Consider the following 25,177-nt stretch of genomic DNA (forward strand, 5'->3'; position numbering starts at 1 on the left):
AGTGTTTCATCTAAGATCACAGAATGACTACGCAATGGTGTCAAATTGGAGTCCACACTTGTCAGAGTCCCAATCCCACCCTCCACACACTCAGCTTCCTCATGTTGGTTTGGTCTGTGATGCCAAATTCACTCCTTACAAGTAGGTTCAAGAAAATGACAAGAAGTATCAAGTATAAAATAAATACTCTGAGAAGATTTCAACTCTCACTTCCCAAAGATGGGAATATTTTCTTCATTAAAATCTGCTTTCTTATAAACAACATGCTCACTTGAAAATATTTCAACTAAACAAAAGGCAAACTAAAAGAGAGCCTTCTCTGGTTATGCAACTTTCAAAGAGATATTTACAATCCTAGTCCAAGAACAGTCAGTTCCAAGTGCAATAAACAATAGTGAACTATAAATTAACAAACCCTTTGGTTGGGCTGCTTTGTGTTTCTGACATAAAGATGCATTTCCTTTTGGCAGGAGGGTCTTCCTCTTCATCAGAAGAGCTTTCTACTGTAAGGTCAATAACATCCACTTTCTTCTTGCTTGCCTCATTGGCTACAGTCACTGAACAAGGTTTGCTGAGGACACTTGAAGCTGCAAGTGGGGATAGAAGAGAAAAAAAAGAAAATCAAAGGTGTAACACAAGCTCTAGCTATGTGCAGTCTTAGCTGTGCAGCACAACCTGGAGAATACACAGCCAGCAAAGCCCTTGCTCTGTCCCACAACAGAGACCAGCACTCTAACTCCCGACACCTTCTATAAGTGACTGCTTACCTGGGGGGACAGGGTGAGGGTCTGTGCTTTGTGAGAGGATGGAAAGCCTCTGAGATGGCACACTCCGAGTTATCTCCCCACAACTGCCAGTGGATTTGCACAGATCCTGCCCCTCATGTGTCTCCCCAGGTAATAAGCACTCAAGTTACAGACAGATGATCAGAGTTAAGGGGCTGGTCTCTTGCCAGGGGCAGGAGTGTGTGGCTTTACTAGCTGTATATTCTCAGACATATGGTACTGTTAAGTCAGAATCAAATACTTCCATTCTAGCAAAGCAGCAGTGCTCATATTAAATATATAAGCTCTTCACCATAAGCCAGAACTTGATAAAATTTTCATTTTAATAAGTTGAAAAACAAAAACAAAAACACCCACCACCTCACTTAAATGACCCAGACATTTAAAGTTTTTCTTACCATCTACTCAGGCTCTCCTTTCTGCCCACTACAACAATCTCACACACCATACGTTAACTCACCATTTCTAAGAAAGTATATTATGCCTTACAATCTCTTCAGTAGAAAATGAATAATGGAAAAGCAGCAGCAACGAATTAACTAAATAACTGTTTTTGTCAAAGATGACGGAAACCTTGATCACACCACCCATAGCTTCGGTAACAATCAGAGGAGAATGACTACTACACATAAATCCTTTACTTTTTCCTCTCCTTACTCTGAACACCTATTATTCATGACATTTTCAGAACATTAAGTATAGTCCGCACAAAACTCAAATGCAGTAAGTGGACTATGTCAGGTGAAAAAATAAGTTCAGCTATGGGTTTCAATTTCTCAAAATGCCCTTAGCTTCCTCACTCAGTGTGGACGGACAGCACAGGGAGTTGAAGGCTGAGTTGAGTATAAATCCTATGTAGCCAAGGCAACAGTGAAATGTCTTCCCACAAAGAAATGGAAACAATCTGTTCACTTTTTAGCCACTAACCTATGACCATTTTCCCCCACCCTTCATGAATGGATGATGCAGCTTCTCTAGCCGCACCTCTATGTGGGGTTCCTTCAATAGGCACTCTAAAAACAAAGCTGAAAAACTGTCCCTAGAAATGTCATTTATAATTTTTCATGCTGTAACAAGCACCATATATTAAAATGATTTTAAAGAACATGAATAACAGATGTTGGTGAGAATGTGGAGAAAAGGGAACTCATACACTGTTGGTGGGAGGATAAACTGGTGCAGCCACAATGGAAAAACAGTATGGTGGTTTCTCAAAAAACTAAGAATAGAACTACCATATGACCCAACAATTCCACTCTGGAGTATATATATCCAAAAAAAAGCAAAATCACTAATTTGAAAATAAACAGGAACCCCAATGTTCATAGGAGCATTATTAACAGTTGCTAACACATGGAAGCAACCTAAGTGTCCATCAACAGATGAATGGTTAAAGACGATGTGGTACATATATGCAATGAAATATCATTCAGCCGTTAGAACAAAATTTTGCCACTTGCAGTGACATGGATGGACTTGGAGAGCATTATGGTAAGTGAAATAAGTCATACCAAAAAAGACAAATATTGTACAGTACCACTTACATGTGGAATCTAAAAACTACCACAAACTAGTATATATAACAAAAAAGAAATAGACTCACAGACATAGAGAACAAACTAGTGGTTACAGGTGGAGAGAGGGACAGAGAGCAGCATTATAGCGGTGGGGAAGTAGGAGGTACAAACTATTGGGTATAGGACCAGCTATAAAGACATGTCATATAATATGGGGAATATAGCTAATAATTTATAATAACTACAGAGTATAACCTTTAAAAATTGTGAGTCACTATACTATATACCTGTAACTGACAAAATACTGTACAGCAACTGTAATTCAATAAAAATTAATGAAAAAATGACTTTAGGTTATCATTTTATTTACTTTATATATGAAAAATGTACTATGAAAAGACTGATTATAATATTGTATGAACTTTAGCACACTTCTAAGAATAAAAATAATTTGGGAGAAATTACATATGTAACAGATGATCAAAAGATAAAGTGAGCAAATGGAGTTCCAAATGGTAGTTCTAGTGGCCAAGGTCAACGTTAAGAATAATGCTGCACAAGTCTCATCGCTTTGCTCTCTGCTGCCATTCTGCACATACTTTCTATTTTTGTACACGGTTGGCTGGATACTTTCATAGCTTCCTTCTTCGGTCTCATTGGACACCAAGAACCATCTTCTTGGAATTTGATCTCATCCACATCAGAACAGTCATTGAGAATTTCCATAAAAAGCCTATAAACCAAGTAAGAAATACAGAAATACAATCAAATGGCTTTATTCGAAGGTGAAATAGCCAAGAAAAACATTTACCTTGGAGACAAAAGTTAATGCTTTTTTGTTTGTTTTGGTCTTATAACCTCCTTCCTCCTAGGTGTTAGCTCTCTAACAGGCAACAAAAGTAATAAGTGACTTACTAGATATCATCTAAAAAAAAATCAGTAATTAAACAATACCTGGAGCCTCCTAGCTGGGATTGAGAGTAAAGAACAATCCTCAACATAACACACAAATCAAATGTAAAAGTTATTGTACAAGAGGTAATTTATAGAAGTTCCCGTCATGGCGCAGCGAAAACAAATCCAACTAGGAACCATGAGGTTGCAGGTTTGATCCCCTGGCCTCGCTCAGTGGGTTACACATCCAGCATTGCTGTGAGCTATGGTGTAGATCAAAGATGAGGCTCGGATCTGGCATTGCTGCGATTGTGGCTGTGGCCAGCAGCTGCAGCTCCGATTGGACCCCTACCCTGGGAACCTCCATATGCCACGAGTGTGGCCCTAAAAAGCAAAAAAAAAAAAAAAAAGGATCATGGGGTAGGGAAAAGAGGTAGCAATAGGAATGGAAAAGAAGTCTCAATAAATTTAAAATAATTCAGAACATACAAATTACGTCCTGTGATCAAAATGAAATTAAATTTGACAAACATCTCTTCAGACTTAGGCTCACTCAAAAAGAAAGAGATAACTTAAGGAGCCAAGGTCTATTAAAGAAACTGAATTTGCAAAAACTTTACCACAAAGAAAATTCCAGGCCCAAATACCTACCAAAATATTTGAGGAGACATAATACCACTACTTCCTAGCTCGCTGTAAAAGGCCAGCATTACTCTGATACTAAAGATAGACAAAAACATTATAAGAAAACCAAAGGCCAGTATATCTCATGAACTTGGCAAAACAAACCCAACAATAAACAAAATATATCATGATCACATGGGGTTTATCCCCAGAATGAAAGGTTACTTTAATATCTGAAAGTCAGTCAATGTAAATCCTATCAGCAGACTAGTCAGCTCAACACAGCAAGACAAAGAAATAAAAGGCATCCAGATTAAAAAGGAAGAAGTAAAACTTGTCTTTATTCATAAAACATTACTATCTATATAGAATATCCTGTTTTACAGTAATGCTATTAGAACTACAACATGTGTTTAGTAAAGTTTCAAGACACAACATACAAAAATCAACTGTATTTCTACAGACTACAACAGCTAGAAATCAACATAAACAACACCACCACATCAAAAATATGAATGGGATAAATCTGACATAAGGCAAGGGTTCCCTTGTGGCTAAGTGGATTAAGAATTTGATGTTGCCACTGCTGTAGCTCAGGTTGCTGCTGTAACGAACGTTGGTTTGATCCCTGGCCGGTGAACTTCCACATGCCACGAATGAGGCCAAAAAGGAAAAATCTGACCTAAGGCATAAGACTTGTATAATGAAAACTGCCAAACATTACTGAGATCTAATTAACTAAACAGACATATATCATGTTCAAGATCAAAAGACTCAATATTGTGAAGTCACCCTTAACTAATCTATAGATTCAACATGATACAAATTAAAAAAAAAAAATCCAGCAGGTTTTTTTTCCCTAATCGACAAGCTGATTCTAGAATTTGCAGTGAAATGCGAAAGATCTGCATTGCCAACATAATTTTGAAAAAGAACAAAATTCTTTGTTCCTACTGTGGTGCAACAGGTTAAGGATGCAGCAACATGAGTTTGACCCCCAGCCCAGTGCAGTGGGTTAGGGATATGGTATTGCTGCAACTACGGCATGGGTTGCAGCTGCAGCTCGGATTCGATTGCTGGCCTGGGAACTTCCATATATCGCGTGTGCAGCAAAAGGAAAAAAAAAAAAAAGAACAAAGTTAGAAAACCCACATTACCCTATATCCAGACAATGCGGTATTAACATAAATATAGACAAATCAATGGAACAGAGATAAATTCACATACATATGGCCAAATGATTTTTGAGAAAAGGTGCAAAGGCAGTTTGATGAGGAAAAGATGACCTTTTCAACAAGTGTGGCAGAACTGTGTGACCTTATGCCAAAACAAAAATGAAACCTGGATTCTTATCTCGTATTACATACAAAAATTAACTTAATATGTAAAACAGGCCTAAATGTAAAATTAAATTACAAAACTTCTAAAGAAAGCAAGGAGAAAATCTTTGTGACAGTGGCTCAGGGAAAAAATGTCTTAATATGATATCAAAAGCACAATACATAAAAGAAAACCTTGATAAAATGGCCTTAATCTGAGAACTTTTGCTCTTTCAAAGATACTGTTAAGAGACAGAAAACATGAAACAGCAGAAAACAGTTGCAAATCACATATCTGATAAGTCTTATAGCCACAATAATATAAAGAACTATCAAAACTCAATATGAAAACAACCCAATTGAAAAATGGGCAAAAGTTTAAACAGTCACTTCACCAAAGACAACATACAGATGTCAGATAAATACACAAAAAGATGCTCAATACAGTCATAAGGGAAATGCAAATTAAATCCACAATGGGGTACCACTGTATACCACTAGAACACCAAAAATTAAAAAGACTACCAATACCAAATATTGATGAGAATGTGAAACAACTGGAACTCTCATATACTGCTAGTGGCAATATAAATTAGTATAAGGACTTGGGAAAACATTTCGGTAACTTATTAAAAGATTAAGCATATATCTAGCATGTGACCAGGAATTCCACTCTTACTTGCCCAAGATAAATTAAAACATGTTTACATAGAGATTTGAACATGAATATTCTTAGCTTTGTTTGCAAGAAACCCAAATGAGAAACAACCCATCAACAACTGAATAAATAAACTGCGGAATGTCTAAAAAATGGAATACTACTCAGCAATAAAAATGAATGACTATTGGTAAACGCAGCAATGTGGATCAATCTCAAAGTACGCAAGCATACTGAATAAAAATAAGCTAGACAGGAGTTCCTGCTGTGGCACAATGGGATCGATGACATCTAAGAGCGCTGAGATGCAGGTTTGATCCCCAGCCCGGCACAGTGGGTTAAGGATCTAGCGTTACTGCAGCTGTGGCATAGGTGGCAACTATAGCTTGGATCTGATCCCTGACCTGAGAACTCCATATGCTGCAGGGCAGCCAAAAAAGAAAAAAAAATAAGCTAGACAAAGGAAGCACATACACTATGATTCCATTCATATATAAATTGTAGAAAATCCAAAACATTTTACAGAAACAGAAAGCACATCAGTATTTGAGGATATAATGAAAGGAAAATATTAGAAAGATATATGAGAAAACGTTGAGTGTGATAGATAATCTTACCATGATGTTATTATAGGTATATATGTTATGTGACAAAATGTAGCAAACTGTACACTTTAAATATGGGCAGTTCTTAAACTTCAATAAGACTGATAAAAAGGAGTAATAAGGAGAAAAATGCCACCTTCATTAGAAGATCTAATTCCGTAAATCTGTATTTTCCCCAATTACATGAAAAACATAATACCAATCAAAATCCAAACAGGATTTCTTTGTCTAATTTGAGAATACTTTTATTCAAGTGAATATGGCAGAACAAATTGTTTTAATGGGCAAAAAAATTCTGAAACATGGGGCCTAAGAGATGTTAATGCATAACAAAAGTCTAACGATAAAATGGTTTTGGGAGTTCCCATCATGGGTCAGTGGTTGACGAATCTGACTAGGAATCATGACATTGCGGGCTGAATCCCCGGCCTCGCTCAATGAGTTAAAGATCCGGTGAGCTGTGGTGTGGGTCGCAGACATGGCTCAGATCCCCCATTGCTGTGGCTGTAGTGTAGACTGGTGGCCACAGCTCCGACTGGACCCCTAGCCTGGGAACCTCCATGTGCCATGGGTACGGCCCTAGAAAGACAAAAGACAAAAAAAAAAATGGTTTCGTGCTGGCCAGTACTTTGCTCACGGTCAGAGATGCCAGTTCAGAAATGATAGCAGTGTATGAAAAATGTTTTAAATGATGGAGGGAACTGTCTTAAGCCAATAGGAGAGATGATTTATTAAGTGTTGGTGAGATTACTGATTAACAATAAGAGTGGTGAGGTGGGAAGTTCCCTTGTAGCACAGTGGGTGAAGGATCCAGTATTGCTGCAGCTGTGGCACAGGCTGGAACCACAGAACAGGTTCAATCCCTGGCCCAGGAACTTCTACATGCCGGGGTGCAGCCAAAAAGAAAACAGTGGTAAGGTGGAGTTATGAGATAATGTACTCCCTACCCTAAAGTTTCTTTCCCAAAGTTCCTCCAATAGTTCTACTCTTTACTTTCATAGAACTTACCACTTACTATGCAATTCTTTCCTGTCTCCCACATGCTCTGTTTACCATTTTAGACCCAGTATCAGACACACAGCAAGTATTTAATAAGTACTGTGCTGAATGAATTAATGAAGGAACGCATGAAGGAATGAAGAACTGCATGAATGAAAGGAAAAAAAATAAATAAATAAAACCCAAATCTTAAAAGTACCTGACAAAAAACAAGTAAATGTTCATATAAAATCTCTGGGACTTTCTAAATCACATTAAAGACAGAAACGCAAAATAAAGAGACAGATTTGATGAAATAAGATATAAAGTTTCTGAATGAGCTACAGCTCCGATTAGACCCCTAGCCTGGGAACCTCCATATGCCATAGGTGAGGCCCTCAAAAGACAAAAAAAAAAAAAAAAAGACAAAAAAATAAAAATAAGATTTAGGTTGGTAAGAAGACTGAGACGTGGTCTTCCAAAACACTTCTGGCAGGAGGGTGAAATGACTGAACTAGGAGAGTAAAATCATTTACTCCTTCTGAGAGGCATCTTAATAGTACACGTCTTAAAATGATATATTTGCTTTTATTCAGCATTCAATTTCTAACGGCTTAAGGAAAAACCCATAGACATAAGCAAGCAAACAAAAGTTTCAAAAAAATGTTCACATCACAAGGTAAAATAGAAAGAGTGGAAGCAAACAATGTAGGGAATAATATTAAAAAAATGCTTACATGATGAGTCATGTACCCATAAGGGAACATCAAGTATTTAGGACACATACTCTAAAATATTAATGGGCGAAGGGGCATGACATATGTAATTTATTCTCAAATGGTTCAATAGGTTTTAGAAAATAGTAGTAATAATAGTAATAATCATCCTCTTTCTCTCTACACACGCACATGCACATACCAAAAACATATACATCAAGGACGAATGTGATAAAACAAATATGGCAGAGTGTTAACACCTGGCACGTCAGGGTCAAAGTTATAGAGAATGCTCTTTGGGCCACTGTTGCAATTTTGTGGCAAGTTTGAAGTTTTCAAAATAAGTCAGAAAGATTTAAAAAGTAAAAACCCAGTAAAGTAAAAGTTTATAGAGAAGTCCCATCACTCTTCATTGTCTCATTCCTCTCTATAATAATACTCTTTCAAAATGTTTAAAAAAAAAAAAAACAACCAAAAAAGCCGTACTAGTATCTTTAAAGATCTAGGATATTTTTCACTCTATACTGAGTGAAAATCACATCATATGTATGTACATACAAATCACTATGTAAAGTGAGCGAGTTCCTGTTGTGACACAGCTAAAACGAATCTCACTAGGAACCATGAGGTTGCGGGTTCTATCCCTGGCCTCGCTCAGTGGGTTAAGGATCTGGCATTGCCATGAGCTGTGGTGTAGGTCGCAGACGCGGCTCAGATCTGGCATTGCTGTGGCTGTGGCTGTGGTGTAGACCGGCAGCTGCAGCTCCAATTCGACCTTTTGTCTGGGAGCCACCATATGCCTCGGGTGCGGCCCTAAAAAGCAAAAAAAAAAAAATTATGTAAAGTGAGATTTCCATCTCTTTAATATATCAATAATAAAATCATCACCACAGGGATGGGATGTTGATGATTTTAATCTTTTCATTAACTATATTTTCTAAATCTTGGTAGTGCATGGATTATATATGCAATTTTTAAAGTGTTACACAGGAGTTCCCATCGTGGCTCGGTGCAAACGAATCTGACTAGCATCCATGAGGCAGGTTCAGTCCCTGGCCTCGCTCAGTGGGTTAAGGATCTGGCATTGCCATGACCTGTGGCACAGGCCAGCAGCTATAGCTCTGATTTGACCCCTAGTGTGGGAACTTTTCCATGTGCCTTGGTGCGGCCCTAAAATAAAAAAAACAAAAATAAAACAAAATGAAAAGTGTTACATAAAAAAGGGGTACCTCACTTACTAGTAATTTGTTCATATCATTTTTCTTAGATACAAGAGACAATGCTCAAGAATCTGGGCTTCAGAGTCAGAAAAACCTGGAAGTGAATTCCAGTTTGAATGTACCAGATGTGTAACACAACTGATACCCTACCCTACCCCATGCTCTGCATTTTTACATAGACTTAGTTGCTCTTCAAGAAGTTCTAGGTAAGCAAAATGACATCACTAAGTGGATTTTACCCTCTTTCTTATGAGCAATGAAATATGATCATCGAAAGGAAAAAGAAAAGGAAACTACTCACCCTCCTGCCCCCAACACAAATAATATTATCAAGATAAAAGGGCCGCTAACTACAGTTTAAAATAAGATCGAGTATAATTCAGTATTATGTTGGGATATGCTTACCCATCTAAAATTAGACTTTCATAGGCAGCTTTTTTGTCACAAACAGGACAAATCCAGGTGGGCTTCTTCTCATTCATTTGCAGATAAAGGGCAGCATCAAAACACTGTAGGTGTGTACAAGTCACTGCACGGCATGGGATTGTCAGCCTCATTTTCCCTAACTTCGTGGAAAGACAACATGGGAAATCATTTCAGAAAGGAGATCAAAGCCTGAAAAGTCATAAGAGTCTGAAGAAGTTACACAAGACTATCAAAATGAAAAAGAAATTGAAACCAGAATTACTTTCCATCAAGATCACTATATATCTTTTTATTCTTTGATAATTTTTAAAAGATTAATTCACAAGAGGAAAAAGATACATATATAATGAAAACATGTCTCCTCATCTGTTCCCCCATTTAGAGGCAACCACTGTTATCCAGCATGTCTTTTCATAGATGTCCTATGCATAATCAAATGTGTATTTTAAAAAACATTTTCCTACAAATGGTGGCATGCAATTCACACAATTCTGTACTCTGTCACACAATATACCCTAGTAAGTGTTTCACATATGTCAGTACATAAAAAACTACCATGAAGGTAATTGATACGAAGACTCCCTCCTCTATTGACCGACATTTAAATTGTTTCCAATCTGTGAGTGCTACAAAAACTGCTGAAATAGCTATAAATTCCTAGAAGTGAAATTTTTGTGTCAAAAAAAAAAGTGTATTTGTGATTTTTGTCACAATGACAAACCATCTTCCAAAGAGGTTACCTATTGATTTACGCATATAACATTAATGGGCTCTGCTCCCCTTGACCCTGTCAATCCTTTGACCTCTGCCAAGCTGACAGGTGAAAAAATACCACATTTTGGTTGTGGAATACACTTCTGCTATTTTAAGTGAAGCTGAGCTTCTTTTTTTATTACTTCTAAGAGTCATTTGTGTTTCCAAGAACTGTCTGTTTATTCATAACCTTTCCTCATTTTTTTTCCACTTGGTTATTAATCTTTGGTTACCTATATTAATCAGCCTCATGTATGTTGTATGATTTGCAAACACATTTTTCACTTATGAAAATGTTTTACTTTTGTATAATCGCATGTGCTATTTTAATATATACTCTTTAATAACTTGGTGCTCTGTCCAATTCTTATTCCAGTTGGTAGAGAAATACCAAGATTCAGATTAGATCAGATCAAATCTTTCCGTAGAGACTTTCAAACCTCCCTATCTAATTCCTTTATAGAAAATACGTTTATAACCAGTTCTCTTATTCTGATAGAAAATCTGTTTCTCCCACTACACTCTAAGTCCCACAAGGACAAGGTCTACGTCACTGTTCACCAATGTATTCCAAGTGTCACAACACAACCAATGTATTCCAAGTGTCACAACACTGACCAAGCATGTGTTCAGTATTTGTCAGCCAAGTGATAAAATGAATGAAGAGACTAGATAAGCAGCAAAAAGAAAGAAAAGGAAGGAAGGACTTATTTATACATACTATAAAGTCTAGAAGAAGTCACAGAAAAATTATTTAACACTGTTAACTCTGAGGGGTAGGATTTTTAGGATGTTCTGCTTTGTTTTGATTTATCTGTAATTTCTTTCTTCTAAAATGATTTAAATAGAGGAGCTCCCATTGTGGCTCAGGGGTAATGAATCTGACTAGTATCCAAGAGGATGTGGGTTCGATCCCTGGTTAAGGATCTGGAGTTGCCGTGAGTTGTAGTGTAGGTTGTACACGTGGCTTGCATCTGGCGTTGCTGTGGCTGTGGTATAGGCTGGCAGCTGCAGCTCTGATTTGACCCCTAGCCTGGGGACTTCCATATGTGGCATGTGTGACCCTAAAAAGCAAAATTAATTAATTAATTAATTAAAATTTAAAAAGAAAATAATTTAGCCAACTCATCACTATAGTAGTAACTAATGCTTATATAGTTCTACCTACATGCAAGGTACCAGGCTGAGTACTTTACATTAACCTTTGTGAAACTTTACATTTGAACTACACAGTTTAGGTAAATAATCATCCTCCTTTTATAAATGAGGAAATAGGCACAAAGAAGCGAAGTAACCTGACTAACATCACAAAGTGAGAAAGTGGCAGAGCCAATATCTGAACCAAGATGCTCTAGCTGCAGACTCCATACTGTCTCTAAGTGTCTAGGATTCTCAAAGAGATTTTAGAAGTTACAGTGATTTGTACAAGTAGCACAATTTAACTATTAAGACAGAAGAAAAGAATGTGAGGCAATCTCCTCTACAATATCTGCTTCTGTATTTTCCCTTCCTTTAATAAACAAACTATCCCTTAAGCGATGCAGACTCTTAACAGTTGTGCTAAAGACTTCTATATAAATTTCAAATAATTCTAATAACCCCATAACTCCAAAAAGACTAGCATCTGTATTTCTACTTTTGAAATGAAGGTGCAGAGTCTAAAAATAACACACTCACTAAGACACAGCTGGTGGAACTGTAACACAAATACAAATGTTTTTCAGTTTCATGAAAATATTTTTAGTTTTACATTACACCTGGTGGTAGTTCTTGGTTTTAATTATTTACCTTTTCCTATTTTGGTAAAAGTTTTTTGTTCTATGAGAAATGGATGTTGACTAAATGCCTACTCAGCACCTAATAAGATGATCAGAAAAATTTTTTTCAATTATTATTACATATAATTTCAATAGATTTTCTAATATCAAACTGTACTTGGCATTCCTAAGGGGCATCCCTTGCTCTTTAATTTTATTCTTTAAAAATAGTACCGGTTTCCATTGGCTAGTGTCTCATTTAGGAATTTTCCATCACTGCTTTTTCTACACAATCCATGTTGAGAAACAACTCAAATAATGACTAAAAAAAGGTTGGAAAAAATAAGCTGCATCATACTCATTCAACAAAATACCTAGAGTGGTTAAAATCAGATCTACACATATTAATACATTTCAGATATACTCTTAATTTAAAAAGAGTAAACCGGGAGTTCCCGTCGTGGCGCGGTGGTTAACGAGTCCGACGAGGAACCATGAGCTTGTGGGTTCGGTCCCTGCCCTTGCTCAGTGGGTTAACGATCCTGCGTTGCCGTGAGCTGTGGTGTAGGTTGCAGACACGGCTCGGATCCCGCGTTGCTGTGGCTCTGGCGTAGGCCAGTGGCTACACCTCCGATTCAACCCCTAGCCTGGGAACCTCCATATGCCGCGGGAGCGGCCCAAGAAATAGCAACAACAACAACAACAAAAAGACTAAAAAAAAATAAAAATAAAAAGAGTAAACCACCAAACAGTATATATAGCACAATACAATTTTTTCCAATAAATATACATGATTATAAAAATGTTAAATCTAGAAAGAAAGATATATAAGATCTAACCTACCTTCCTTTTCTATCCCCCACCCAGCCTACCTCTGCAGGACGGACTAAAAATTCACTAGCTAACATTACTAAGAGCGAACGCCTATGTTAAAATTCAGATTTTGTGTTCAAAAATGTAATTATACACACTGAATCAGATCCCTCTTCAACAATTACTGTAAAATTACCTTCCTTAGGTCCCAAGGACAAAGGTTTTGGACTGCACACTCGCTATCCAGATTCACATCAGCTCTCAATCACTTTACAAACCATATTATGAAAGAGAACATTTCTCCAATTTCAGCCCTCATTTTCTCTCATTTTTGCCTAATAAACCCAGAGTTCACCACTTAGCCTTCCAAGCGCCTAGGATCCTTATTTTCCTTCTCCATTTCCCATCACTACCCTAGATCCCGTTTATTTCCACAGGCAGCTAGCTGTACTCCATTCTGCTATCTTCAACTAACACCAGTACTGGCTCTGCCTCAAAACTATTTTCATCATCTTACTTCTGTCATCTACCTGTTAAGTCTGATCAAAACACCTGTGTTTGGTTTTCTAATAACATATACCACATCCTATAGTTAGCTACCCAACTTTATGTTGACACTAGCAGAGCCTGAAGAGTACCACTCACTCTTTTCTTAGATAGTGCTCTGAAAAAAATAAGGTAGGATGAATACTGAAGAAAAGCTCAAAAAACAGTCTCACAAACAGATCTGTCAGTTTTATTGAAATTGACATACTTGAAAGGAATTTCTTACATAGAAGAAATCCTAACCACTCCAATATACCACTTTCACTATTTTGAAAGTCCAAGAATTCATTACTTGGCTATTGTGTTTTGGTTGTTCTCAGGTAGAATGGCAATGTTTGACGGAAAAAAGGAAAACAAGTTCCAAGAAAATAAGACTTACAGAAAACAGATTGTGCAACTCCTTGAACTGTGTAGAAGCACCTTCTTCCTGATAGAATAGTTTAACATACTAAAAACATAAAAGTGACTTGAGTTACCTTCCCAAATAGCGGCTGTGCCTAGAATACAGCCAGCAATTTAACATTTGCCAAATATACTAGGCAAACTAAGAAAACTGAGAAACTGTCAATATCCAATTGTTTTTGACCAACAAAATGGCAATTTCATGTGTTTCAATTTAATATGTTTTAACATGAAAGGGAAGAAAAAGGCATTGTGAAGACACTCAAGGAGTTCCTGTTGTGGCTCAGCAGGTTAACAGCCTAACCAGTATCTGTGAGGAGGCTGGTTTGACCCCTGCCCTGGCTCAGTGGGTTAAGGACCCAGCATTGCTGCAGGTGCAGCGTAGGATGCAGATGCAGCTTGGATCCTGTATTGTTGTGGCTGTCACATAGGCCAGCAGCTGCAGCTCTGATTTGACCCCTAAGCCTGTGAACTTCCATATGTCTCAGGTGTGGCAGCCCAAAAAAGACACTCAAAAGAACTCACGCCAACTAACACAACATTGTAAATCAACCAAAATCAACTATACTTTAATAAGATTTTTTTTAAGTAAATAAAAAATAAATTTTAAAAATAATAAAAGAATTCATGACTGAGGTCTACACACAACTTGTGAGTATAAGAGGTTCTGGGGCCTCGCCCTCTGGGGCCACTGCCACTACCTCAGGGTATTAATGTCCTCCTATAGACCTTCTCTGTTTCATAACCACAAGTTCCCAATTTTGAAGCAATCCCAATTTCACAGAGTTCTAGCCCTTTTCAATAATAGGTAAGTTAAACTTAATGATAATTAAAAAATAAAGCTTTAGAAAGAAATATATCTGCAAACACTGCTTTCCAGGATGACAGAGAGGTGGACTTATAACCAGTATATTTATATTTTTGGCAATATGGTACCCTGTTAAGAGAACTAGAATGTCATAAGACCAACATTTTTATCATTGTTCTACTATAAACTGTGTGATTTGGGTTAGCAAACCCTTTTCAGTCTCAGGTTCCTCATCTGCAAAATAGGAACAACTCCACATAAGCTAGCTCATAAAACAGTATAAGAAGTACATTAAAGAAACACAACAAGGGAGTTCCTGTTGTGGTGCAGTGGTTAGCGAATCCGATTAGGAACCATGAGGTTGCGGGTTCGATCCCTGGCCTTGCTCAGTGGGTTAAGGATCCGGCGTTGCCATGAGCTGTGGTGTAGGCTGCAGATGCAGCTCGGATCCCGCGTTGCTGTGGCTGTGGTGTAGGTCAGCGGCTACAGCTCCAATTAGACCCCTAGCCTGGGATCTAATATGTCCACGACCCCATATGTCGTGGGAGCGGCCCAAGAAATGGCAAAAAGACAAAAAAAGAAAGAAAGAAACACAACAAACTATCCCCTTCTCTCTCTCTCTCTCTCCAGAAGAAAAACTGTACATTTCTCACAATGGTAGCTGGTCACCAAATGCCCCCCAAACTACATTATAAATTCCTCATTCCATGAAATTTCTCTCATCTGCAAAAGGCCTCCTCCAAAAGCACTGATTTTTAAAAAGCTTTCATCACTATTCCTGACCTCTCCTGTCTAAGAGCACAATTTTTTGTGGTCTCCCTTCTCAGAGGAGTTGGTTTTCTCTCTCAAACTAGACCATTAACTTCCTGACGACTTCTTATCAAGTCTTTGGTATCTCCTCCTACAATAAGCTCAGTACCAAGCACACAGGAGGATCTCAGAGTTGCTGATTTCTCCTCCAAAGTTTCTATAGAACGAAATATAAGTTTTAAAATATGGTGCTAAAAAGTATATTACAAACAGACTAAGATTTCACACATTCTAACTCATTAAACCGGAACTATCAATTAGCATTTATTAGCAATAATTCTACTGCCATTTTTCAATACTGTTTATATTCTGATAAAAGCAGCCAATTCTCTGTACATGTTTGGCATTAGCTGTAGTTTATCTATAGCATTAACAGTGATAGATTATTCTGAATAGATTATCTCTTTCTTCTCTGACACAATACCCTTTTCACGTCTCTTCTTGCTTCGTCATTGCCTGAAGAAAGTTTGCTTTCTTTGGAATATAATGCTTAATCACTAAGATGCCTGAACAGGATAACAACAACAACAACAACAACAACAAAAGCTCAAAATTCTATCATATCATTCATTCCCATACTTACTATTATAGGAAGATTAGCAATTTATAAAAAACAAAATGCCCTAGAATGTTTTGCTGGTTTACTTACAGGGCACATCAAGGACACGCGAAGGCTAGTAGTAGCAATTTCACTATCAGGATCCGCAGTAAGTTTCTCTTTAACTTTAAAAAGAAGGAAAATTAATAATAAAAAAAAGCATAAAAAATCTGATATATGAACAGAATTACAGAAATATATATCATCTTATTAAAGTTTACCAAACACTTAAAATAGGTCAAGAAACTACAAAAACAAAACAAAGAAATAAAATATTAAGTATCAAAAACACAACCATACTTTCAGTATTAAAGAATTACAAATGTGCAAACTCTACCACATTTAGTTGAAGTTTTAAAAATCTCTTTTTAAAAGTAAAATTGGGGGAGTTCCCGTCGTGGCGAAGTGGTTAACGAATCCGACTAGGAACCATGAGGTTGAGGGTTCGGTCCCTGCCCTTGCTCAGTGGGTTAAGGATCCGGCGTTGCCATGAGCTGTGGTGTAGGGTGCAGATGCGGCTCGGATCCCGCGTTGCTGTGGCTCTGGCGTAGGCCGGTGGCTACAGCTCCGATTCGACCCCTAGCCTGGGAACCTCCATATGCTGCGGGAGCGGCCCAAGAAATAGCAACAACAACAACAACAACAACAAAAGACCAAAAAAAAAAAAGTAAAATTGAAGATAAGGAAGAGTTTCAAAACAGAAAGCTATTTAAGACATAAAAACAATAAAACAATTAAGAACTTGGAAGGCAGCTGTACTCTAAGCTTCAATGCTTTCCTAAAACACATTCATGACTGTTTAAGTAGACAGTACTGGTAATTTCCAACAACTGCCAAATTTGAAAACAGAACAGGTAAAGTATTTTGACACTTTCTTTGAAAACTGAAAACTTATGGATGTGGGAAAATGTGATCTTATTCACTATGTAACGTACGCAAGTTACTGACTACACAAGCCTATATATTTATATATCTCACTTAGCTACCTAATTTTCAACATCATTACAGAAAGAACTGTAATGGAAGTTGGAGAGAGTTGAACTGGAGTTAGGGTAAGAAAAACTGGGGAAGAGTGTCCTTGGCTTTTAGCTCTAGGCAGGAAGATCAATAATGGTGCTGTTTAAGATGAGGAATGGCTTGAGAATAAGAAAAATATCATTTCAACGGCCCTACTTGGCTCCCTCTTCAACCTTATGGACCCTCTTCTCCTTTTTGGTTCATTCAGTGATACTGGGAGGTAACTAGGGGGAAAGACAGAAAAAAATTGCCCAGAAAACAAAAATGTCTTGTTCAATTAAATTCAGTTACTGATTTAATTACTGGGGTTATCTCTATTTATCCTAACGATATAGAGAACACTACAACTTTACCAAGAGTTATGGTTCTGATGATCATAAGAATTTTAACATTTATATAAAAACTGCGGCACAATGTCTTCTATTTTGAAATCTAAGTATAGTTTATGAGACAATCTTAAGGCAATAGAAAATTAACTACTTTTGCTTACTAAAATGAATTATAAGTAATTTCTAGTTTTAAACTAAGGTCTGTCCTAATGGTCAATAGTGTTTTAGTTATCTTAGGAAAGTGATTGCAATTACAAATTGACATAAATGTACTAGACTCTCTTTCATGAAAGCTTTTATTTCTTTACAGAAATAAGCTATGAAAATATTTTAATGTAAGTTTTTAATAAGCTAGAACATATATACTTGTTTTCAAACAAATTTTCATTTTAAATATAGGGACCTATAAGTAAAATTAATACTCATATATTGGCCATGTATCTTGTGGAGTAGCTAATTCCTCTTACTTGTTACATTAGATGCGTTTGAATTTCTATGCACACTATAACATTCTCTGTAAATAAAGAAAATTTCACTTCTTCCAAAAAAATAAATAAAAATAAATTCAGGAGTTCCCATTGTGGCACAGTGGTTAATGAATCCAACTAGGAACCATGAGGTTGCGGGTTCGGTCCCTGCCCTTGCTCAGTGGGTTAACGATCCGGCAACGTGAGCTGTGGTGTAGGTTGCAGACTCGGCTCGGAGGCTCGGATACCGCGTAGGCCGGAGGCTACAGCTCCTATTTGACCCCTAGCCTGGGAACCTCCACATGCCGCGGGAGCGGCCCTAGAAATGGCAAAAAGACAAAAAAATAAAAAAATAAATAAATAAATTCAGTTATTGAACTAAATTATTTAAAGCTTGGGTTAGACTCCCCCCCCCCGCCTATTATGATACTGTATAAAAACAAAGTACAAAATTAAACATCTCGGAAAAGCAAATACTGTTGACAGATATCAACATTTCTTCTACAAAAAGACCTTCATAGTTAGAAGTTGTCAAATGTACATTACACTACAAACTAGAGGATTTGAAGAATTCTATTCCTATTCACAAGTCACCACAGGTATCGAAACTGCCAACAACCTGACATTTACTAAATAACTTCCTATGAAAAGGCAAAAAAATCAGACTAACTAGGATGTAAAATTAATCCTCTTAGCAGTGGTTTCTCGAAGAAAAGAGTTTTTCAACTTTTAGGGCTCTGTTCTGAGAGTATTTTTACCTCATAATTCATTTTAGGTTTCTAATAATTGTTTCTGTAAGGATCTATATTCGAGGCTTTTTTTTCCCATTTTAAGCATCTCATATGTCCAGTTTTACAAACATTACTTACTTAGTGCTCTGGAATGATCAGGGTTTCTAATACCTTTCATTTTTAATCTCTGCAATAACATGGCTGATGTGAGCTGTCGTACAAGATATACAGACATGGAGTAATTCTACAAAGAAAGATAATCTGTGTTAAAGAAGAGAGAAGTCTTTTTATTTACATAAAACACTTGTCTAAGAAACTCTAGTTTCTAAAAATAACATTCAAAATAACTGCCACAGGAAGGTCAATGACTGGGAAAGGAACAAATCAACTCAGCTACCTGAGGGAAGACGAAAGCTTAATCACATTAAAGGGATTTCTCAATCACTTATCACTTTAAAACATCAAATGGCTTAAATCAGTGGTTTTCAAACTCAGTTTCTAACTTAATAAAATTGCTAACTTAGGGGTCCCCATAGAATAAATGAGAATATACCCTCCCATACCCATTTCTAATTAGAATTTTCTGTTTTTATGTAATACGGCTCTCAAAACATTTTAGTTGGAAAATGAGTCCCACTGCAGAAACAAAGTTCAAACACCTGTGGTCTACATTAACACTTCAAAACCAGACTTCTAATTCTGGCAGACACTTGCTACATGGCCTTGAGCAACTCATCCATATGAACCCCAAATCAGCATTCTTTTGAGAAAAAAATATGACAAATTAATCCCTGTTCCTAAATGGGCATTTTACTGGGGAAGGGGCAGCTATTGTAGTATACATTACATAAAAAGAAATGATAAAAATCAAAAGGACAAGGCCAAAAAATAAAGGCATCCAATTCTATACCCTCTTAGATCTGGCACAAAGGAAACTTTTTAGCTATTTATAGAGCTATGAAGAGATAAAATATAATTTTACCTAAATGCTAAATATCTACCTTACTACTTCACTAGATATATTCATTCATTCAATTTTACAATAAACAAAATACTTTTAATAGTTGCCAAATACTTTAAATATCATTTTTAACATAATGCAACTGTCCTTTCAAATATCTGAATACCCAATATAGTGTGCAAATTTTAAGTTACTTAATCATTATTACAAGAAAAGAATATTATTCTCATTATGTGGAGAAAAAAAAACAATAAAACAAACAGAAAAAAACCTGCCAGGCCGGCAGAGTCTGCAATCAGTTACTCAAATGTTTAAGTTAAAATAATACTCTTCTGTTCAAATTTCTCTCACTAAGCTTTAAATCATTAATACTTGCTTATTTAACAATGTCCCGTACATTTGTATGTAACAACCATTCTTAAGATTTTACTTATTCTTTATTATAAGTAGGCCTCAGGGAATGAAGCAATATTGCCAAAAATCAAACAATGGCCAATTTGGGATTAAGCCAAGATTTCCCAAATCCTTGTCCAATACTTTATCCTGTTACATTCAGTTCATGCAAATTAAAAGATGTTAGAGATTACTTATGATAATACGGAAGTCAGGAGTTCCCGTCCTGGCGCAGTGGTTAAGGAATCCGACTAGGAACCATGAGGTTGCGGGTTCGATCCCTGCCCTTGCTCAGTGGGTTAACGATCCAGCGTTGCCGTGAGCTGTGGTGTAGGTTGCAGACGCGGCTTGGATCCCGCATTGCTATGGCTCTGGCCTAGGCAGGCAGCTATAGCTCCAATTCGACCCCTAGCCTGGGAACCTCCATATGCCGCAGGAGCGGCCCAAGCAATGGCAAAAAGACCAAAAAAAAAAAAAAGTCATAGTAAAAATTCAGAAATGAGAGCTCAAGAGAAAAGTCATTAGAGACAATGATTTTTGCTGTTGTTGTCTTTTTTAGGGCCGCACCCACAGCATATGGAGGTTCCCAGGCTAGGGGTCTAATCGGAGCTATAGCTGCAGGCCTACACCAGAGCCACAGCCACACCAGATCCGAGCTGCATCTGTGACCTACACCACAGGTCACGGCAACACCAGATCCTTAACCCATTGAGCAAGGCCAGGGATCGAACCCGCAACCTCTTGGTTCCTAGTCGGATTTGTTTCCACTGCACCAGGACGGGAACTCCGAGACAGTGATATTTTTATAGTTCAAAAATTAATACAAAAATATTCTTTAAGTCCAGCTCTGCAATTAACCTGGTGATGAAACCAAATAATTCTGGCTATAAACATGACTCAACTTCTCTGTCCATAAACAGGAATACTATCCTTTATTTCTATGAAACATCAACATTAAAGCTGATGTTCAGAAATTATTTGAAATCTCTTTGCCATTCTATTTTAATTATAGAAAAAAGCAGTTCTAAAATGGAAATCCCTTGCATTAATCAGTATCTCATAACTGACAAAATGCATTTACAGACTAAAAATCAGCAGGAAATCAGGTTCATCAACCTGAAAGTATGGAGGAAATAATGTAAATCCAAGTAAGTATTTCCATATCAGATACCCACATGTTAAGAATCAGCTGTTCACATAAAGGCTGGAACAGATTATTTCTAATCACAACATAAGTACACTTAACTATTTTCCCCAAAGCCTGTTAAAGCTTTGTTTCTCTTCATAAATACATATCACCACAAATTCCCAGTTTTTTTAAATACTATTTAAACAAACACAAGTGTGATTAATCATTAAGTTAAGAAATACTGTAATTATACTTATTTCCTTTCTAAGAAAATAAAGAGATGATTCTCAAGAAACCTTAAAGTTTAACCTTAAGAAGCTCCACATCTCTACCCTGAATTGAAAATTACTGCTTTTTTTTGGAAGGGGGGGGGTCAAAGAGAAAATTGAATGAACTGGAGCTAGCACCTAAGAAAAAACAAAATAACTCAACACCTAGTGGGATCGCTTTCACACTATAACCAGGGAAAAGAATCTTTACCTTTCCAATTTCTGATGCCCAAGAAATGGAAATCTGGTTTGGCACAGCTGAAGACAACCTAACTAAAGATGTAATATTCAAAGGGCGTCCAGGGCGCTTCTGTTCAATCCCATTTTTGGGTGGTGGTGCATAGCCCTATAACCAGAAGAAATAAAAACAAAAACCTTCACAAATCCAGAAAAATACAAAAAAATCCATGCTCCATTAAAGACAGCTGACATCTTGCTATATACTGGCCATCAATTTTTCCCCTTTTTTAAACAATAAAGTTGTATCTTTTTACATTGATTCCTCTTAGGAGTGCTCATTCAAAATGTATTCAAAGACTGGAAACGAAAAAGAAGAAAAACTTTGAAAATTTTTCAAAAAGAACAAACCAATAAACTTCAAAGGAATTATGAAATCCTGTGAGTGATCAAAATGTACTCCACTGGAGCTCCCGTCGTGGAGCAGTGGTTAACGAATCGGACCAGGAACCATGAGGTTGCGGTTCGATCCCTGCCCTTGCTCAGTGGGTTAACGATCCAGCGTTGCCGTGAGCTGTGGTGTAGGTCGCAGATTTGGCTTGGATCCCTTGTTGTTGTGGCTCTGGTGTAGGCCAGTGTCTACAGCTCCGACTCGACCCCTAGCCTGGGAACCTCCACATGCCACGGGAGCAGCCCAAGAAATGGCAAAAAGACAAAAAAAAAAAAAATGCATCCACCATCTTCTCTTAGAGTAGAAGAACAAAACCATTTTAAAAACAGATCTAGGAGTTCCCACTGTGGTTCAATGGGTTAAGGACCCAAAGCAATCTCTGTAAGGATGCAGGTTTGATCCCTGGCCTTCCTCAATGGGTTAAGCATTCAGTGTTGCCACAAGCTGCGGCATAGGTTGCAGATACAGCTTGGATCCGGTGTTGCCAGGACTGTAGCGTGGGCCTTCGGGTGCAGCTCTGATATGACCCCTAGCCTGAGAACTTCCACATGCCACAGGTGCAGCTATAAAAATAAAAACAAAAATCAAACAAAAAATAAACAGGTTAACAAAAAAGAATAACCAATATTTCAAGTGGCACTGAATTATCTTGAGGGCTATAATAATGCCACTACTTACACATTATTCTATTTTTCCTAGTCATTAAATTATTTGTTTTAAATAGTCAACACACTCATTTTTGATTCACAGTACATCCAATTCTCAACTGCCTCAGGACTTTTCAGTTTCTCATTTTCAAAACCAAATTAAAATTTTTAAAAAAATTTAAATCCCTTAACCGTGAAAATATCTGCATATTGAAAAGCACATACCATACAGCTCACTGAATCTAAGATGCCACTGATTTATGCACCACTGAGAAGGAAAAAACACTAAGGTAATGATACAGTCTAACATATTATTACTTTTTTCCTGTATACATATCAAGAAAATGTAAGCAAAATGAATTCCTAACATATTCCTTTTGGATATACAGAAGAATCTTCTGAATCACTTTTTTACTCAGTGATCAGTACATATGTTTTCTAAATAATACTCTCCCATAGGCCACCAAAAACTCTCAAAATAAAAGCACTTCTTAAAATGATATTCTCCAATAATTATACTCCACCATTATTTCTGATTTCCCAGCAAGTCACTGCCACCCTCAGACTAACTACACATGTCAATGCTGATACACTCTGGATATTAAGAGAAAGTACTGATCAAAGGTTTTCAGAAAACAGCCAGGATTCCTCAGAATGTTAAGTAATTTGTTGACTGAAAAATCAACAGAGGGCAGCTAACCTGTCATGCCATGGGAACAATAACATCAGGGTTGTAAAAGTGCAGGCAACCGACAGCTGTCACCTGGTCATCAGCAATTCTATGACACCTCTGGATTTTAAAGATGTTAAAAACATGTACTGAAGTAACAATGAAATACAGTACTGATGGTATTACACAGCAGAGCCTAGGACAACATTCTGTCACAAGGAACAACACCCTTCAGTGCCTTGTAGGTAGGACAGTAAACACTGTGTGTGAATTCACATGATAACATGTAATCTACAATTTGCAACAGGACTTTAAAAATCATTAAACACTGAGGAGGGAAACAGAAGACAGAGAAGAATATAAATAACTTCCATCATTCTATAGAAAACAGAAGCGCACGCATGTTGGTGTGTGTCATCTAAAGGTGTTCAAGTGAAATAAAACAAAGAAACAAATTCATAAGAAAGTTTTCTTGGAGTTCCCATTGCGGCTCAGCAGGTTAAGAACCCAACTAGTATCCGTGAGGATGCAAGTTTGATCCCTGGCCTTGCTCAGTGGGTTAAGGGTCTGGTGTTACCTTAAACCTTGAACTGTGGTGTAGGTTGCAGATGTAGCTCAGATGCTGCACTGCCATGGCTGTGGTGTAGGCTGGCAACTGCAGCTCCAATTCAACTTCTAGCCTGGGAACTTCTATATGCCACAGGCATGGCCCTAAAAAGACCAAAAAAAAAAAGATTTTTTTTTTTTACAAAGGCTCTAGGAATTGGTTCAGTGAGCAACACATAGAAGGAATATCAACACCAATAACTGGATAATTGCGAATGAAACCTTGTTTTGTCTGGTTTTGGTCTGAAAGATAACTTCGGCTTCTGGTATGTCCGCTGCTAAGTTAAATAAAGAAAAAAACAGGCACAGGGTGTGCCAAAATGATAAAATAACTCATCAACTAGTTAGACAATGAACTCTGTAAACTGGAATTTGAGACACCTAGCAACAGTGTTTTAAGTTAGTTGGATAGAATAAAAGAGGAAAAGAAGGGAGGAGAGTAACAGGGAATGTAAGAATGAGGTGTCAGCAAATTCAAAATCAAGTATGGTACTAGTCTTATTCACCTAAAGTATTTAAACTCTATTCTCTACCCCATGCAACTATGTCTCCAGTCAGCCATCAGTTATTAAGAACAGGATATCCAGCTGACCTTTGAACAACATGACCGTAGGGGCACTGACCCTCCACACAGTTGAAAACTCGAGCATAATTTCTGATCTGCCCTCTGAATATTCAGTTCTGGTGAGGATCATGCAGTATTTACCACTGAAAACATCATAATATTTGGACCCAGGCAGTTCAAACCCATGTTGTTCAAGGGTCAACTGTAGTTAGAATTTTATAAAATAAAAATGGTTAGCCTCCACATATTTCTAAAGATTTCCCATATCTAAAGCAAAATTAAAATTAAGTTCATCTTACAGGAGATCTCTGTGGTGTACCTGAAAGCTTTCTAAATAAAGGCTGCTGGAAAACCAGTTAAAGAGATTTTTTTTACCAGTCTCAATCTAACATTTCAGTAAAAGGGATACTCAATCTTTTCTGTTACAGGCTATGACAACTTCCCATCCCACTTGTAATTGTGACAGAAGTTGATAGTGTTGCTCCTTTAACATTTTCCTACCATATTTCTAATTTTCACTACTACTTTAATACTAC

General features: G+C 37.2%; 1 protein-coding gene across 5 annotated transcripts in view; it reads right to left on the bottom strand.

Annotated features, from left to right (window-relative positions):
• PIAS2 (protein inhibitor of activated STAT 2) overlaps positions 1–25,177 on the bottom strand; it is a 100,966-nt gene that overhangs the window by 18,732 nt on the left and 57,057 nt on the right. For 4 of the 5 annotated variants that reach the window (XM_047764209.1, XM_047764212.1, XM_047764216.1 and 1 more), the window contains 6 exons: positions 21,737–21,871; positions 18,912–19,017; positions 16,281–16,354; positions 9,722–9,882; positions 2,902–3,035; positions 416–587 (listed from right to left, as the gene is read on the bottom strand). In XM_047764209.1, the coding sequence (XP_047620165.1) occupies positions 416–587; positions 2,902–3,035; positions 9,722–9,882; positions 16,281–16,354; positions 18,912–19,017; positions 21,737–21,871 (782 nt within the window). The remainder of the gene's footprint in view (positions 1–415; positions 588–2,901; positions 3,036–9,721; positions 9,883–16,280; positions 16,355–18,911; positions 19,018–21,736; positions 21,872–25,177) is intronic. The other variant, XM_047764218.1, reaches the window with a different exon arrangement.

The sequence above is a fragment of the Phacochoerus africanus genome, chromosome 2, assembly GCF_016906955.1.
Source record: "Phacochoerus africanus isolate WHEZ1 chromosome 2, ROS_Pafr_v1, whole genome shotgun sequence".
In the NCBI taxonomy this organism is placed as follows: Eukaryota; Metazoa; Chordata; class Mammalia; order Artiodactyla; family Suidae; genus Phacochoerus; species Phacochoerus africanus.